This window comes from Crocuta crocuta, unplaced genomic scaffold (assembly GCF_008692635.1).
Source record: "Crocuta crocuta isolate KB4526 unplaced genomic scaffold, BGI_CrCroc_1.0 scaffold68, whole genome shotgun sequence".
Taxonomy (NCBI): domain Eukaryota; kingdom Metazoa; phylum Chordata; class Mammalia; order Carnivora; family Hyaenidae; genus Crocuta; species Crocuta crocuta.
The window spans coordinates 1860769-1873234 of NW_027532426.1; the positions used below are offsets into that span (position 1 = coordinate 1860769).

General features: G+C 36.2%; 1 protein-coding gene across 2 annotated transcripts; it reads left to right on the plus strand.

Annotated features, from left to right (window-relative positions):
- The first annotated feature begins 699 nt into the window (after positions 1–699).
- KRT222 (keratin 222) lies at positions 700–10290 on the plus strand. 2 transcript variants are annotated; one of them, XM_077779237.1, is made up of 6 exons: positions 700–866; positions 3965–4093; positions 4792–5012; positions 7204–7280; positions 7451–7586; positions 8024–10290. In XM_077779237.1, exons 1-6 carry the CDS (start codon positions 771–773, stop codon positions 8250–8252), a joined length of 888 nt encoding a protein of 295 aa, XP_077635363.1. In that variant the 5' UTR covers positions 700–770; the 3' UTR covers positions 8253–10290. The 2 variants fall into 2 exon arrangements, with proteins under 2 accessions (XP_077635363.1, XP_077635364.1); XM_077779238.1 differs by lacking the exon at positions 700–866 and adding an exon at positions 883–948 and having other exon boundaries at positions 8024–10289.
- Positions 10291–12466: the final 2176 nt, after the last annotated feature.

Genomic DNA, 12466 nt, shown 5'->3' on the forward strand with positions numbered 1-12466 from the left:
ACACATTGGGAATGTTAACTCTCAGCTCTCACAATTTATTAACACCTATCTGCGGCCATAGCTTCATCTGGATATGCCTTCAGGAATCCGCCTCAATACATCAAGCCCTGCCATCAGGCCAGCAGCCTGCTGTGATCCACACAGTATGCATTTGAGAGAAATACAATCAGTCCTGTGACTAATGACAATGGTCAACTTAATCTGATGGTAGCTTTTCCCAACACCTATCAGAATACTCCAGATGTACAACATATTCTAATAATGCCCTACCACAGCATTTCTGTTTAAATAATCCAAATGGCAAGAAAAACTATAAAAGAAAATTTTAGCTATCATGTTTGCAGCCCAGGTTAATTTCTATGCAATATCTTGGGAAAAACAAAATACAATTTTCTTCATCTTACTCCCCACGTCTTTTTCGACAAGATAAACTGACACCCCCTACCACCACCCCCAAGGACCCAACTTCACAGAGAACCAATTTAGGAATACTGATGATGTTTTCCTTTTTCTGTTCTTTAATGGAGAGTCTAACACCTCTACCAAACCGACAACAATAGGAGAAAAGGGTTTGCCAAGTATTTGCATAATTGATTAGAGACACAGGAATTTCCGTGGTTCTGAAAAAGGAGCTCTGCATCTTTAAGGCTCCGAGGCACTCTGGCTCTCTCTCTCTCTGCTCGATGCAGACAGACCAGCTCTGCCGCAGCGACTCATCGACTCATCCTATCGATAAGGTTCACTTAGCCAAGGTGGAGGATGGGAAAAGAATGGAGCTGTCCCAGCTACTCAATGAGATCAGGGCAAACTATGAAAAGCTCCTCACGAAAAATCAGATAGAGACCGTGCTCTCAACAAGGATCCAGGTAATGATTTCATACAGACAGGCACCTTCCAGGATAAGGAGACAATCCATGTCTATCCAATTCCTGTCCCGGCCTCTCTGAGGTACAGTATTTCCTTTTCAATGCAGTGTCTACTGGGAAAGAATTTAGGTTTTTCTGCAATGTGACTGGAATACAGGGGAAAACGCTCTGATTATACTGTTAAGTGACCATTCAGTAAATGTCAATTGATGCATTCGATGTTTATATCAATTAGGAGGTTACTATCAATAACGAAACATGGGGCCAACATACAATAAAATGGGGCACTCTAACCTCTTTTAGACATCCTTCAGGAAGGAAGTATTTCAAATACCCTTCAAAGATATCACGTAGTTATTTATAGAGATTGTTTAAATAACATCTTTAATATGGCAAGCTGTCTAATAAGATTTATTAGCTTGCATACTTTGTAGAAATAAAACTAAGTAAAATATTTCTAAAAGGTTTCCATCATCGTTTTAATGGGCTGTTTTATACCAGATTGTTATGAATAGAAATTATCTAAATATGTGAACATGGCATTCAGAAGCAGTGATATAAATTGGGATGATCGAAATTCCCCACATTGATAATGACTCTCCCCTTATAGATTTTTGCTTGTGTACTACAAGATGAGAAATGTTTATTTCCAATACAAGTCATGAACTATTTAAGCATTAAAAAAAGAGGAAGCCAAGTTAAATAAGGGCTGACTCTCAATTTCATAGACTTACTTTGTTTTAAAGTGACAATCACCTTTAGCAATTGATGAATGTCTCAAATGTTTAAATAAATGTACAAATATTTTAGAAACAAAAATTTTAAAACTCAGGATTTGGGGTGTTTTGTTGGTTTGTTCATTTTGTTTACCTATCATATCTGACTTCAAATTCTGGTCCAGACACCCAAATACGACAAAGAGTAATCTTAAGAACCTCACCAAAAGGAAAAAAATATTTCTAGGAAATCATAAGACTTTATTTCATTAGCAATTCATTTTTGGTAACAATATAAATTGCACCTCTGGGTAATATTTCCAGTCTTCACAAAGAATGATCAGTATCCTAAATCAAGCAAAGTCACTGGGATATTTAACTATTGGAATCGTTTGCTCACCTTTTGCAAGGAGAAGGGGAAAATATTAATAGATGACAATTTCTGAAAATTATAAATCAAAGAGACATTTTATTTTGCAATGGTACCAACACAGGCTATCTAGTTTGTAAGTCATGATGCCAAAATGAGTAAATTAAAGGGGCAAAATTACAATAACTTTTATTTCAAGTCTTCTTAACATCAATCTGCTTTAGGGGATTTCTTTCAAGGAATTCAGAAAGTCAGTTGGAACGAATTCAGAAGTGATTAATTATTACACAATAAAGAAACATAAGCTTTTGGTGGTTTATTGTTGTAGAATAAACCACCCCAAAATTTAGTGGATTAAAACGATGGCATTGTCCCTCATGATTCTGTGGGTTGACTGGGTTCAGTGGGGGTGATTCTTCTGCTGCTACACATGACGTTGGCTGTGACTGTAATCATCCTGGGGCACAACTGGGCTAGGACGTCTATGGTGGCTCACTGATGTGTCTGGCACCTGGCCAGGGGGGTTTTGGAAGGCTGGCTCAGCTGAGACTATTGGGTTTGTGTCTCTCTCTCCAACTGGCCTCTATGTGATCTCCCCAGCAGCACATCCTGACTTCTTAACACGCTTGCCCAGGACTCCCAAAAGCACAGGAGTGCAAGTTTTCAGGGCTTCCTAAGGTTTAGGGCTAGAATAGGCATTTCTGCCACATTATACTAGCTAAAGCAAGACCCAGGTCTGCCCAGTTTTGGTTTGGAAGGGGATCACATGAGGACATGAATTTGGGGAGGTGTGGTTTGTTGGAGGCCATCTTTGTACTCCAGCTGACATGCAAGTATAGCTGCCAGTTCCATCCGCAAAATCCAAAAGACTGGAAGATATCAGCATTTTTTTATGCTCTTCTATTTCCTAAATTCTTGACATTCTGTTTTGTAATTGCTCTGATGTGTATTGCTGCTGGACTTTGCCAACGTTAATGCTAAGAATAAGTGATATAACAAACCAAAAGAAATGTATGAATTTTGTTCTTTTAATGCTTTGCCCTGAATTTTATTTGTAAATGCTCATTTACTCCAATGTTTTCTTTTTAAAAAAAGTCTACTGTGTCATCAAATTCAAATTTTTTTAATTTCAAAATGCATTTTGATCAAAATATTAAAAGTTATAATTTTGGCTTTAAAAATTATACACAATCAATTCCCTACATTGCTTCTGCTGCTTTTGGGGCCAAATGTCAAGAATTCTATCAAAAGATATTTTCATTTGATTTGAACATCAGCATCAAAATTTAAAACCAAATATAACATATTCCATTTAATATTTAATATGTTGACATTTAGAAAACAATCTTTAAAGATGTAATTTTTGCTACTTCCCTAGATACCCAAGATTAACACGCTTTCCAAAAAGATCATTTGAAAAAGGTAAATCAACAGTGGGTTCTCTTTATACAGAAGTCTATTTTAGAGCCTCTAAGGCCTATGATAACTTAATTCTCTAAATTATTCATAATATACTTTCCAGCAGTATTTAATCCCTGTCCATATACCCAGCCCCAGAATTGATTGGTTTAGGGTATATGGCTATTTGCTTTTACAAAGCCACCTACAAGAAAAGGTGGGGGGAAACAATAGCTGAGTTTCAATCCTTCTTCCTAAATAATGCCATAAATAATAGAATATTCAGAAGCAGAGGTCTTAAACTTAGATCCTGCAAACTGTTACTTTTCATTAAAATAGATGTATTTTTCTCTGCATTTCCTAGACTGCTATAGTAGGAAGAGACTCCTGAGGTTCCTCTTATATCTGAGAAAACTAAAGCTCAGCATGCAATCCACTTGCTCCCCTACCTGATTACTTAGTAACGAAGCACCAGAACACACATTTGAAATTTAACAGGTTAAAGAAAAAATGATGAGACACCTATACTATGCTCTTAGGATTAATTTTAAAGGTCTCATTTTCAAGGGTGCTCTCTGTTTCTGTTGTTCTTGGCGGTGGTGGCTTTCTTAAAGCTAGAAGAAGATATGAGCAAAAAAATGGACAAGGACGAAGAAGCTTTAAAGGCAGCTCAAGCAGAACTCAAGGAAGCTCGACGCCAGTGGCACCACCTGCAAGTGGAAATTGAATCTCTCCAGGCGGTGGTGAGAATGATCTTGATCTTAAAAGTGACTGCCCTACTGAGTCCCCCGGCATTTGTTGATTAAGAGAAAGGAATAATGCCTATTACCCTCCAGTGAGAAACTGAAAATCAAGGCCACTGAAATCTATCCATGGTGCTAGTTCAACTACTCTGCTCTGTCCATCATGGCCATGGCTATTAGCACTTCACTCGAGGTTTAGTTCACGCCTATAAAGAAGGAAGTAATCCTTGCTTATCATCCTGGGGTCCTCTAATTTCTGGCATGGGAGAACACAATCTTTGTCATTATCCAAATTATGGGAAATCTTCTATCTACACCCCTGTGACTTATAACACTAAAAAATATTTAAACCCTTTCCTAAAATGCCTTTAAAAGCAGCCAGCTCTGCTTTGACATCCGATATTCCACATTCTCAATTTTTTAAAAATCAAAAAATCAGAGTGATAATAACTCAGTTACATTACAGATTTTTTTTACCATTAGAATTATGACAGGATTCCTTTGAAATAGTAAGCTCCCTAGCTATAATACGATTTTTGTCATTTGAGTCATACACAAAGTTGTAAGGAAGCATCTCTTGCACCTCTTGCATAAGTGGCACTTCTAAAGAAAGAACACAATAGAATGAACGCATTGCATGTCAGGTTTCAGAAGCATTCTGTTGCGCTAATTCACTGATGACAATCTATATAAAACAGGAAAGGGGCCTTGAAAACTCCCTACATGCCAGTGAGCAACATTACCAGATGCAGTTGCAAGACCTAGAAGCCGTGATCGAAGGACTAGAAAAAGAGCTACAGGAAGTAAGGCGCGGCATCGAAAAGCAGCTTCAAGAGCATGAGATGCTTCTCAACACAAAGATGAGGCTAGAACAAGAAATTGCCACTTATCGCCGCCTCCTAGAAAAGGAAGAAATCAGGTACCTGATTCCATATATAGTAGTTAATGACAAGTGGCCAGAAATACAGAGTCACTTGAGTCTTTGTTGAGGTAGTCAGAAATCACACCTAAAACCCCAACATTAGAGGCCCCTGCATGGCTCAGTCGGTTAAGCATGGGGACTCTTGATTTTGGCTCAGGTCATGCCCTGCATGGGGCTCTGCACTGGCAGTGTGAAGCCTGCTTGAGATTCTCTCTCTCCTCCTCTCTCTCTGCCCCTCCTCTGCTCTCTCTCTCTCTCTCTCTCAAAAATAAAGAGTTTTTTAAGTTCATTTTTAAAAAATAAATAAAACCCCAGCATCACCACAGCATGCTCACTGGGTTCCTAAACAAAATAGGATTGGTAGGCAGTCCAAAGAATAAGAACTATTTCCAGCCTCCCAAAATTATGAACAGGATGGCCAAAGTCGGGGACATTAGCTACAACAAGGAGCACTTCAGGCCTAGAACGATATGTAAATAATTCTCAGTTGCTACAAAAATGACCTTTCTTAACTTCCTCCTTTTCTTTACCATTCATCTCTTTCAGAATTAGTCAGAGTCTTCCATGGACCACTCACAAAGAAAGCTTGGAAAATTCACCTATTACCACATCTCCCCACCCAAGGCCCATTCCCACCATACAAAAAAGCCAAAATTAATACTAATAATAATAATAAAGTGAGATTCTATAACAACCATAAAAAGCAGTTTAGTTCTGAGTACATGTTTTGAACGTCTTCCAGATGTCCTGATAACAAAAGGTATCAAAATATCAAAAGAAGAATTCTTACTAATTTACAGTTTCATAATCTGTAATCACTTATAAGGTCACATGGCTTTGAGCACAGCACAACCTCCAATTTTCCATATTCCCCTGAAAAGAAACCTTCATTCTTGCTTGCCTCAGAATTCTTAGTCCTCTACAAAATTAGAGGAAACTACTTTAACCTAGAAGTCTTGACATTTATTAAAGCTTTGAAAAACACAAAGTGAATTACAAATCTACCACTTACTAACATGAGTGACATGAGACAAGTTACTGAACTCTCTGTGGCTCGGGGTTTTTTCATCCATAAAATGGGAATAATATTACCTACCTCATAGGATTGCCTTGCAGATTAAATAGATTAATGTTTGTAAAGTGCTTAAAAGAGTGCTATATAAATATACACACACATATAGTTTGTTATTAAATAAGTGGTGGTGGATTTTATTTAATGCTTAATCATTCAAGATGATGATAAAGTGGTCTTTAAACCTTTAAACCTGCATTCCTTTAATACAATTTAAAACATTTTTATTACACTACATTTAAGGTATACAAGAAAGCATCAAGAAGAATCTCACAAACTTTGTGTGCACACTTCCCCCAGCTCGAGAAGTGAAATGTTTATAGGACTGTTGCAATCTCTCCACCCTGACCCTAGACACCTAAAGCACATTCCCCCATCTTCTCCTTCTCCCTCAGTCTAACTTGGCTCCTGAATTTGATGCTTCTCAGTCTCATACATTCCTTTATACTAATGTGTATATATGTATCCCTAAGCAAAAAGTGAAATATTTTGTGTATTTTATTTTTTTAGTTTATTTCTTTTTGAGAGAGAGACACAGAGCACAAATGGGGAAGGGGCAGAGAGAAAGGGACACACAGAATCTGAAGTAGGCTCCACATTCTCAAATGTCAGCATAGAACCCAACACGGGGCTCGAACTCACAAACTGTGAAATCATGACCTGAGCTGAAGCCGGACACTTAACCAACTGAGCTACCCAGGCACCCTGTGTGTTATTTTAAACTTTATAAAATTACCTACAAATTACCTCCCCCCACCTCAATGTTATACTTGGGAGATTCATCCATAAAGGCACAGTGTACCCTGGGGCACCTTGGTGTCTCAGCTGATTAAGCATCTGACTTGGGCCTTGACATGATCTCACCATTCCTGAGTTCGAAGATTGCATCAGGCTCTGTGCTAACAGCTTCAGATTCTTTGTCTGCCTCTCTCTCTGCACCCCCACCCCACTGGCCCATCAAAAATATATAGTGTACCCTTAATTCATTTATTTTTACTGCTAAGTAGTATTCCCATTGTATGAATATACTACAATTTATTCATTCTCTTATTGGTGAGCATTTGTTTCAATTGAAGGCTAATATGGTCTTGCTTCTATAATTCTTTCCAATTTCAGATATTATGGTTGTATCCAAGGGGAGAAAAAAGAACAAAAACCTACGACAAGTAGAGTTGGCTTTGTTTTACCTTCAGGTGAGTTTCTGATATAAGTAAACAAACTTGAAAAGTAAAATGCCATTGATAGGGATTATAAATAATACTGTACAGTAGCAAAAACAAGCAATGTTTGAATAAAGTTTGGTAGGGAAATTGACTAGTACTAAAACATTGTGATTGAATATTTCACAATAATGTTTTCACAGCCATTATAAATGAAATATCTTTCTCAACAAAACTCCCACAAAAGTATGAGAACGAAAAAGTGGAAACAGTGACCAAACAAGCAATACTGAATGGAAATGTTGTGAAGGAAAGCACGGAGGCTCGTGGTACAATTCAGTAAGTAAAATAATTTTGACTAAGAAACAATAATAAACACATGCAAAGAAATTAACTTCAATTGTGTAATCTCGGTGATCTTTGCATGTTACCAAACACAATTCTAATATGCTGTGATATTTTTTAATCTGACATGACTACACATATATAAACAAAAACTCAGAGGAAGGAGTACTCAACCCTTAATTCACCATTTTTCTAAAAATATAACCAAAACATGTGAATTGCATAGAATTCCTTGGAAATTATATTCATTTGATTTTTAAAGTATGTAAATTATAAATTCCACTATGTCTACTGTGAGTTATAATTCAAAATGTAAGTGTCAATTATGAATCATACAAATTTCTTGATTTCTTTTTTATATGGAATACATATTGTGCAATTTTAGTAGATCCATACTTCTTCATGTGGAAAGGTTTATTTTATCATTTCAGGACAGAGAAAGTGGATGAAGTTATTAAGGAATGGGAAGGCTCCTTCTTTAAAGATAACCCCCGATTAAGGAAAAAATCTGTTTCTCTTCGATTTGACCTTCATTTAGCAGCCACTGATGAAGGGTGTTTACAGACTAAGCAGGATAATCTACCAGATATAGAAGTCAGGCTTATCATGAGAAGATCATGTAGTATCCCCTCTATCAAACCTCCATCAGGAGCTAATTAATCCAAAGACAGTATTTGACTTGATTTGAAAATGACATTAGAGTGGACCAAGGTAGGCCATACTGACTACCCTCCGTCCCAATTATTAAGTATGTATGTTATGATCAATGTGTGATTCTCTTCAGAAAACAAACAGTAAGGAACAAAATTTCTCTGAATCTATTTATGGATGTATTCTTTGAAGAGAGGGAGCTTAAAAATAAAATCAGAAATTCAATATGATTTCTATTTTATTTACTCCACATAGTCCTCTTTTTTTCCTTAAAATGTTATTGGAGACTGTAAGTGTTAAGCTGGCTTAGTTAGATCTTTGAAATTTCACTTAACTGGCCAAAAATTCTAGGGAAAGGGGACAGTTTAAGTACGACCATATAATATTAAGAATCACACGGACTTATTCATCATTATTCCATGACTGATTATATCTAAAAAGATTTTTCTACTTACAAAAGAAAACAATTATAAACAAACTTTTAAAGAGGACTCACTATTCACATCACCAAAAAAAATTTTCTTTTGAGACAATTATTTGCATACTTAGAAAACCAACAGAGCTACTTTCCATGAGCAGTTCCGAGCAAACATAGAACACACCCCTTGCTAATTTGATGATTAAATAAAATTAAGTTAATCTTCATACAAAAGCTTTTTGTAGTCATTATCTGATTTCCAGAAGAGTAACTTTATTCAAAGAACTTTAAGGCTGTGTCCTCCCCCGCAAAAAAATGCGAAGGCCAGCGGCACAAACAAAAAATGAAAATCTCGTTGCTATGGTTACTAGAGTAGAGTTCTCCAATCTCCACATTCCGACTTTTCCATCTGTCAAGTTCAATGTGACTAACTTGAATATTCAATGTGAGCATTAGATAAGATACTATAAAAAGTATTATAAATATTTCTTGCAATCATTTATGTGAACTATGATAACAGTATTGTTATCTAAGCTATTTGCAGGATTTATGTTTTTAAATTGTTCAAACTGTAATAAATATGGACAGAAAATATATTTGTGAATAAGTCAAGTATTGTTGCAAAGTTTTTTAAACAACCTAATTTGTTTAATACAGGCATATTTATTTAAGACCTTAGATAATAAATACCTGTTTTAAAACATTAGAAATTTATAGGCTATCACTTTTTTTCTAAGCAAAAAAAAATGTTGAGTACAACTCACCATACTTTTTCCCAGCTAAAGTGTCATATAAGGGCTACAGCTCATTTAGCATTTTTAGTATAGTCTTTGCAATCTCTCTCTCTCTATTTCAAACAGAACAAAATGTGTACTTTAACCAGGAGAAAACTGTGTTAGTCTTTAACATAATACAGGGATATAAAATTTAAAATTTTCTTTTTCAATTACTTCAGATTCCTTTTAGCCTGTCTTATTCTATTAGCGAAAGGGATGATTTTGTTTTGTCAAGGATACAACGGCACGTTAAATGCTTATTCTTGTGCAAGCATCTGACCTAAAATATGTCCTGTACATAAGTGTTTTCATTCAGTATTAGTTAAATGCTATGCTACTGACTTTATCAATGCTTTGGAAAATGCAACGATATACGCTATTGTATCAGTCACTGTACTAAGCAACAGTGAGCATAATAAAACAATGTATCTAGCGTAATCTATATGCAGTGTTAAAAACAGTACTGGGCATCATGAATGTAACTGCTTGTTATAGTAATTCCACTATGCAGCTCTTGTGTGTATAACATGTACATTTTAAAATACAGTATTTGAATTTATAAAAAAGTTTTATTTGCTTTGGGGCATTTTAAATTGGGATATGAATTTACCAGAGTAAATGATACAACAATAAAAAAAAAAACAAACCTGAAATGTAAACTTGAACGCTGCATTTTATTTGAGTTTGATACATTGTCTTAAGTTTAGTTGTTCTGATATTGTTAGCTCACTTGGGGAAATGAAGAAATGTGCAACCATGGTGGAGAGAGAACAGTTTTCATACTTTTTTTTTTTGCAAAAGAGAAGTTAAGAATGGTATAGTCTAATAAATGGCATATTCTAATTAAGAGAATAAAAATAATCCCATAATCCTGGGGAAAGTATAGCATTAGTCATAATTTGCAAAATGTTTACTCTGCTCCTGGCACTGTACTCAGCAAATTTGTACATAATCGCCAAAGTTTACAGCAGTCCTACAAGATTTTATCCTAATTTTAGAGATGAATAGAAATTAATATTCTCGAGTCTCTGACTTCTGTATACGTCAAAATACAAATACAAAAGAGTGATTCCAATTACTAATGATTATAGGATCCCAGCCCAGGCACCATCACTAATTCCCCATGTGACCAGGAAGGAATTACTTGAGTCCCCTAAGCCTCAATGTTCACACTTGAAAACAAAGGAAAGGTGATGCTTGGTAATATTCCTACCCTGACTACATCACAGAGTTGTTTGAAATAATGTACATGTGAAAACATTTGACAAAGCATTACTCAAATATACAATGCCATTTGGATGAAAATTACCATTGGGAATTTGTGAGGATAATTATAGCTGATGATGATTAATAGTTCAAAACACAACAGGTAAAGAAATTTTCCAAATTCTTCAATTGCCACCAAACAAATTATTCTTTCCCAGTGAGTTACCTAATTTGAACTGTTCTACCATGATAGTTTTTAAACTACAAAAGTGTTCTCTAAGGTAAAAAAAAAAAAAAAGCTTAAATTAATTTGAAAGTGTCAAGTGGAAATGTATTATGGGACATGGGCCAAAATGAAACTTTAGTTAAATAAATGAATACACACATTACTCAAGTGATCAACACATAGAATCAAAGGAAAGTTTGGGCACAGGGCAGAATTTGCTTCTATGGCTATAAATGATGCTCAACATGTACACACCGATTGCTAATATGAATGGACGTACTACAGATTTTGAAGGAAGGTATGTGTGCAAATCATACAAGCCTCTTCTGGTTTCTTTCACACACTTAGACCCTAGGCCAATGTTGGCCAATTTTCTCTGTAAAAACCCACGTAACTAATAATTTAGGCTTTCCAGGCCATATGATCCCCATAGGAACAATACCACTCTGCCTGGTAGCTGAAGGCAATTATAAATAATATGGAAACAAGTGGGTGTGGCTGTGTCCTAATAAACTACAAACATGGGGCAGCTCGCATTGGGCCTGCAATAGTCATTTGCTGATATCTGCCCTAAACCCTCAAACAAGGTCTGTGGATGCTAGACCATAACCTCAGATTCTCCAGGACCATCCTATTTTCATCCTTTTCCATACCATGCATCAAAGCTCATGTCCCAAATCTTCAAGGTATTTTGTAAGCAATACAGAAGCTTGTGAAAACAAACCATACTTTGTCAAATTCTACAACACATTGTGAATTATTCTGTCCTGTAATCTAGTGGGTTTCAAGATTTTACAACTATTTCTACTGATAGAAACTGAACATCCATAACTTCTGCTTTCATAGACACAGCTGAGAAAATTCACCTATTTCACCATTTTGCCTATCATCAGACTTTTATAAGCTATTTGGCCTGGGAGAACTCTGTTTTCTCTTTCCCTGTTTTAAGAAAAAAAGAATTCCAGGGATGCCTGGGTGGCTCAGTCTATTAAGTGTCCAACTCTTGGTTTCAGCTCAGGTCATGATCTCACAGTTTCATGAGTTTGAACCCCACATCAGGCTTTGCACAGAGCCCACTTGGGATTCTCGCTCTCTTCCTCTCTCTGCACCTCCCTAACTCATGCTGTCTCTGTCTCTCTTTCTCTCTTAAAATAAAAATAAAACTTAAAAAAAAATCCATTTAAAATAGCTTCAATAGAAAATACTACAGACAAACTGCATGGTTCAGCAGTTGGTTCAGAATCTTTCTGGAGTCACAGATCTCTTTGAGAATCTGTGGAACTGCTAACCCGCTATTTGGGGGGAAAAAAAGTACAAAAAATTGCATATAATTTTAAAGGGTGGACAGACCTCATTAGGGCCTATTCATGGACTATCTAAGTATCCAACGACTGCAGGTTTTCCCATTTTCTCCTTTTCCTTCTTCATTCCCAGCCACAGCTCTCTTCCTACCCCTCATTCTGTCTCCTTCCCCAGCTTCTCCCCACAGCACTGTGGAAAGAAATCAAAGAGACTTAGGCTTAAATCCAGCTTAATCACTTACTAGCTTTGGTTTCCCTGTTTGAGAGTAAGGGTAAGTGTCAGAGAGGAAAGCAGA

Bases quoted from the DNA above. Each gene is read 5' to 3' on its own strand.
- KRT222 (XM_077779237.1), top strand. From the start codon at position 771: ATGGAGCTGTCCCAGCTACTCAATGAGATCAGGGCAAACTATGAAAAG. The intron at 867-3,964 runs GTAATGATTTCA...GCTTTCTTAAAG, and splicing joins TGCTCTCAACAAGGATCCAG to CTAGAAGAAGATATGAGCAA. The intron at 7,281-7,450 runs GTGAGTTTCTGA...ATGTTTTCACAG, and splicing joins TGGCTTTGTTTTACCTTCAG to CCATTATAAATGAAATATCT.